Genomic DNA, 6,222 nt, shown 5'->3' with positions numbered 1-6,222 from the left:
GTATAGTATATAAAACAGTATGGCCTAGATTATATAGTCTCCTATATTGCTTTCCTTGAGTGTGACTGACTGAATATTTAGTTCTACAAAGCCAGCAGTCATTTTGGCCTACGAGATGGTAAATCAATGCAAAATGCAAAGCATACCATTTATTACCATAGCTAGGTGATTGCAGGGGTTTCGTTCCACTCTGCCGCACAACCAACCCCTCAATAAATTAGCACGAGTAGTAGTAATATATAATGTTAATATATTACTATTACTATTTAATATAAAAGGAAGAATTAAGCTGCAGCCAGCGAATAGTGAACCTAGCCTCAAAAGTCATTGGGAAGAAACAGAAACAATTAAGTTGTATCTACAAGGAAGTAATTCGGAAAAAAGCTGTCAAGATAGCAAATGACCCCTCTCATCCACTCTGCAGGGAGTTCCAACTACTTCCCTCTGGTAGACGGTACAAAGTACCAAAAGCTAACCGTAACATCTTTAAAAATGCATTCCTAATGCCATTAAGGCACTAAATGATACCATGTCTCGTTAAAGACCAAAGACAGATTTCCACATTGTGGACAATAAATTAAACTAACTGGGAACCCACATCCATTCTTGTACCTGGGCCCCTGTTGGTAGCTCGATCTTCTAATCTAAATTAAATGTGTGTACTTTCAGATAAGGAACAGTTTACTGGATTTAATGCGATCAGAAACACACACCCCTGAAAAGGGAATTGTAAAACACTGTAAAAATGTAGGTAACACATAGTAGTACATACAACACATTCAATGTGCTTGTCTCAATGATGGATGACAACTCGTTGAAAAAACAAAACCAACAACTTTATTACATGTCACATCTTACAAAATCAAGCAAGTTGCTCAAATTAAGAATTGTCTGGGAGAAGACAAGGAAAAAAATGTTTACAAAAAATTATTCAGGTACGAAGATCAGGTAGCCTATGTGATGTTTGAACGCAGAATGTGTGTATGGGACCCCCTTCCTGGGTGTGTGGCTGGCGGCGTGCCATGGATGGTTATTTCCGAAAGCGTGTGCGTGTTCGTTCAGAAGGGCCTCATGCGTGCGTTGATGGGCGGAGCCCGGTTGGGCGGCGTGATGGCTATGTCTAGATAATCTCCTATCTGGAAACGCTGAGACTGAAGCGTCATGGCGTCGTCCGTTCCCTTCCGTCCGGACAAAGTACTGCCGATGTCTTTGACTCTAGGGAAGGGAACACATGTTTTAAAGAAGGTATTTGTGTACGTACAGCAGCCAAATAAAAGCTAAATACACACAGCCTCCAGAAGACAACATATTATAACCACAAAACAGAACAGAGACAGGGGGTTGTGCATCAAACATGGTCGGCAGCAGACACAGGGCTCCCAAAGAAATCTATCTTAAGGACTATATGAGGTTGTCTTGAAACCTGCTTTTGGGTAACAACTAACAAACCACTGATTGAGAAGCAAAGCTCTACCATCCAAAACCATCCTTACACAGCAGGCACGTGCAGAGGGGTGGGGGGTGGCTTTTGGGGCTTGAGTGTCCCCCCAGGATAAAATGACTGAGGGCAGTTGAAAATGGCAAGGGGTGTTCCGTTTCCTTTTTCCATTTTTTCCTTTTCATGGTTATTGTTTCATTGTTCTAGCTGTCCCTGTGTATGGCCACGTATGTGCATTGGTGATTTACTGTGTCCGTTTTATTAGAAAATAGAAAATAAATAAAGAATTGATAAAAAAAAATGGGGGGGAACATCTCATTTTTATATAGTAAACAAACTAACAAACTAAAACTGAAGGGGCAGATTTAGCAAATGAGGGTGCCAGGTCCCCTCTGGCACCCCCGTGGCGCTGGGCCTGCTCCATTAGCATGAGTCTATCCAATGTAGGGCAAAAGAAAAGTCTGCACACTGTTTTGTAAGCTCCCCAAAAACTTTAATTTCTTTAATTAACTTCAGCGTTTCGGCCTCTGTGGCCTTCGTCAGTATACCAGGTATGGCTCCCCCATATCTTGCAAGTATGATCGAACCCTACAAACCCTCCCGCTCACTCAGATCAGCCAACGCAGGGAAGCTGGAAGTACCCTCACTAAAAACGCCGGGACAACACTCCACACGTCCCAAACTCTTCTCCCTTCTGGCTCCAAAACTGTGGAATGCACTTCCCATTGCAGTCAGAACTGCAGCATCACTCCCAATCTTCCGCCGTAGTCTGAAAACCCACCTTTTCAGACTCCATCATGGCCCATAGCACTTAGATAGCAATTCTGTAGACTTAGATAGCATTTGATACAGACTTATAGCATGTTATGTAGACAGCATAAGTGCATTGTATGTAGTCATAGCACGTCATAGTACATATGTGTAGCATAGTAGTATAGATGTATAGCTTATATGTATAGTTTCATTATAGATATTCTACTGTTACTTTCTTAGCTTACGCATGTTTCATGATAAATGTCTTTATGTGATGTATTCCCATGCTTTTTTGTTCTTGCTTAATGTAAGTCGCTCTGGATTAAGAGTGTCTGCTAAATGCCTAAATTGTATACCTGACGAGCTTACAAAACGGTGTGCAGACTTCTTTCTTTTGCAGTTTGTTCTTTCTGTTCTAATTAGCTTGGGATGTGCGTGCACCTGACCACATCCAATGTAGGCCCCACTACATTTCTGATGTGAAAAAGGGACGGACACCCCAAAAATCGGCGCTCTCACAAATGTGCCCTTTTCTTGGGTTTTGGCCCCTGCCCCCTCAGTGCTCTCTGCACAGCCCTGGTACACAGCTGACCATGGTTGAAATGCTGCAGCAGACCCACGGTATGATTAAGGGGACGCACCACAGTTTGGGAACCACTGCTCTACCTGATCTTGAGTATAAAGTCCGACCTTCTGGGGCTAAAGATGAAACATTATTATTGAGCTTGTCCAAGTACCTGTACACCTGTCGCTTGAGATCAGGGTAGACGATGGCAAAGCTAAAATGGGTTCCTTTTTTCCTGGCCTCGGGATACACCTCCTTCACTAAGCTGGTTAGCTCCTTCAGAGTGGCGTCCATCCTGGAACGAACACAAACCCAAAACATTAACACCATCTCTACACCCTTTCCTTCATCAATCCCTCTCACTCTTGATTTGTTCCGATACCAACACCGATACCAGTGTCGGAAAAGCTGACGATACTGCTTAGAATGCTGGTATCGGCGAGTGTGACAGTCGATGCCATTTATGACAGGATATTTCATTTACAGTAATCAATTATTTTGTATTTTATTGCACGACTGTTTCATACTCTTACTGTACCATTTACAGCATTCTTATACAAACTAGTAACTGCATTGGAATGGAATTTTAATTTAATCCTAGATCAGTGGTTCTCAAACCTTTTAATTTCAAGGACCCCCATAACCGAGTGTACAAATGGACCCAGATGGTCCACATTCTCAGACCCGTAGGGTCCATTTAGAACTATAAGTAACGACGGCTATTAGTCCACTCCAGCAACCGGAAATGGATCAGTGCTCGATAGATACACCTGCTTGCCGTCACAGCCCTTCCTAAGTTCCTACTACGGCAGAACCTACCCTTCCACGTAGTGTCTACAACGTCGGTGATTTTAGTACTTGGACGGGTTGTTTGTATGTATGAGCTCTGCTAATTACACTTTAGTCTACACAAATTCACTGAACAGTTCACAAACTGTCCAAAAGTAAGATCTTACAATATTACCAGATCACGTTGAATGCAAGCTCTGCCGACAGCTGTTTGCTTAACGATTTTGACTGCTACGGCGATTGCGTCACAGCAGCTGTACTTCCGCCTAGCGGAACCGTCGAAATATAGCAGATCTACAAGCTCATAGCGTGGCACTATCTTGTAGATCTGCTAATTTTGAAAAATCATGAAAATGTGGCACAAATCTTTGAATATATATTCTTTCAGCGCAAACGTTTTTAACTTAAATCTTTGCTTCTGGAAGGTCCCTGGAACAACATTTTCAGATGGGCAGCCAATTACATATATTATAAATCTTCCGAAAACTGTCTTAAAAGGCTGATTTAGAAGGCATTTGTAGAATCTGCCTCAGGTCTAAATGGGTTACAGTCCCTAGTGTCTAGTATGAACTAAGCTCACTACTGCAAAGACATGCAGCAGTGGTGTCTTACGTTTACTGAACTCACCATGTGTATATCTGTAGCTCACTCGAGGGAACATTCCCCCTGGCGAATTCATCCACTCTGTGGTGTCTGCCGCTGTTGGTGGTGAACACCCGCAGTAGGAGTGGGCATGTCTGGAGAAACAAACGATACAATCACAGAATGAGGAGAACCAATGGAACAGATAATGATTAGTTCTTATTTTATTTTATTTTTTCCTCCAGACTGTTTTCCAACTGTCCTTGGGATTGTGGATGGGGGGAGGGTGGGTATAGGGGATTGAGTTTTATTTTTTATATTTTATCACGTCAGGTTTATTTACCTCTGAGTCACTGATAATACTTAGAGTGGTCTAACCTATTCCTTATATGTAACTGACTACACTTGACCACTGAAGGCTGTACTTGTGTAAAATCTTATGTTTTAATTTTCTGAATCTGTCATCTGTCGTCCACAGTAACAGTCTTTGTATCGAGTTGTGCTTTCATGTGAAATGTACCCATTCTGCAAACTTAATAAATACTTGAATCAATCAAACATGTAGCTTCTCACATATGAATTTAGTTACCAACTACATCATGACCGCTCTCCGCTCTCGAAAGCCACTTTAGCTCTATATATATTTCGTATATTTTCTAAATTATTTTCGTCATACAATGATTTTTTTATTTTATTTTTATGTCTACAATTGAACACCAGGTTGTAACTTTGGTTAAAAGGCCCCAATATAACACTTGTTTCCATCATTCACCACCGGTAAGACTATGTTAAGAAGACCTGTGTTTATATTAAGACTTAATAGCCAGTACTAGTAGCCTGGGACAGTGGTTCCCAAAGTGGGGTCCGGGGACCCCCAGGGGTCCTTGAGAGTTCCAGGGGGTCAATAGCTAAATGAAAATTAGGAACCAAATGGACCCTTATGGGTCTGTAACTCAGTGTACAAATGGAACCAAATTGACACTAACGGGTCCATTTGTACACTCTCAGAGTTGAACATTGATTTTATATAAATTAGGGTCCCAGAGATAGAAATTACATTAAATGGGGGACTAATTCAGGTCAAACTGGGGGTCCACTGCTAGAGCTGTACAAATCTTCTCTTATGGGCGTCATTGGCATATATTTTCTAATGGGGGTCCGCGGGCTCATTTGTATCAGGGGTCCTTGACATGAAACAGTTTGGGAACCACTGGCATAGGACAGTTGAGCGTCTAATGGTGCACATTTAGTTATAATCGAAACTCGTTTTAAGACCAATTCCGTGACTGTATGGTCACATCACTGTAAACTGGCGACCGTACGTTAACTAAACAGCATCAAATCGTGTCTCCGTTTCTGTGACTCGCTTGTTCATCCTAACAGCCTGTTACTGTATTCAGACGAACCAATTCATACAACCTAAAACCGTATTATTATGTTGTAAAACAACCACTTTATCCCACGCTGTTTAGCCTTCCTTCCTTCATTGTGAGCTAGCATGTTAGCTTAGCACACTAGTGCTCGTTCTGTTTCGAGTGGTTTAAATACCTTTTCGCGATCAATGGGCTTCTCTGGCTCTTTCTTGATCTCTTCTTGTGTGATCCTGGATTCAAGAGCCATGCTTATTATCCGGTAATAAATATCAATCAATTATCACAGACAGATTATTTTAATATCTCGCTTGGATCTTATTTCTGAACAACAAAACAAACTGAGCCGGCCTGCGAACGAAACAAGGGGCCAGCTAGGCACTCCAATGTTGAAGCGCTGGGCCCTAGTGGTAAGAGGAAGCACTGCAGGCGGACCCGTGGATTCATGACGAGTAAACCCCGTGCAGCTGAGCAGCTGGGCTTTAACCTTAGGCTTTAACATTGAGCGCTCGGTTGCACTTCCGCATTTGACCCAAGGAAGCTCTGAGAAGGAAGTGAAGTGGTCACGTGACTGGGCTGCGCCATGACACTTTCATGGGCAAGAGTGTCATTTACGTTGTGTGCACTGAATCTATAATTTATGAAAGTTAAACTTACAGGCTCAGCCATACATGGAGAAGACTGGATCATCACCTACATCTGCATATATGGAGCCGGCCAACAAC

The 6,222-nt window shown here is 42.3% G+C and overlaps 1 protein-coding gene across 1 annotated transcript; it reads right to left on the bottom strand.

Moving 5' to 3' along the window:
* Positions 1-814: 814 nt before the first annotated feature.
* On the bottom strand, positions 815-5,888 carry LOC308312025 (histone deacetylase complex subunit SAP18). The gene is made up of 4 exons (XM_080758880.1): positions 5,676-5,888; positions 4,173-4,282; positions 2,929-3,051; positions 815-1,215 (listed from the first exon to the last, which is right to left on the bottom strand). The coding sequence occupies exons 1-4, from the start codon at positions 5,745-5,747 to the stop codon at positions 1,059-1,061; spliced, it is 462 nt and encodes a 153-aa protein (XP_080615006.1). The 5' UTR covers positions 5,748-5,888; the 3' UTR covers positions 815-1,058.
* Between the last annotated feature and the right edge of the window lie 334 nt (positions 5,889-6,222).

This window comes from Protomyctophum bolini, assembly GCF_963924005.1.
Source record: "Protomyctophum bolini genome assembly, chromosome: 24".
Taxonomy (NCBI): Eukaryota; Metazoa; Chordata; class Actinopteri; order Myctophiformes; family Myctophidae; genus Protomyctophum; species Protomyctophum bolini.
This window is presented reverse-complemented; position numbering and strand designations above follow the sequence as displayed.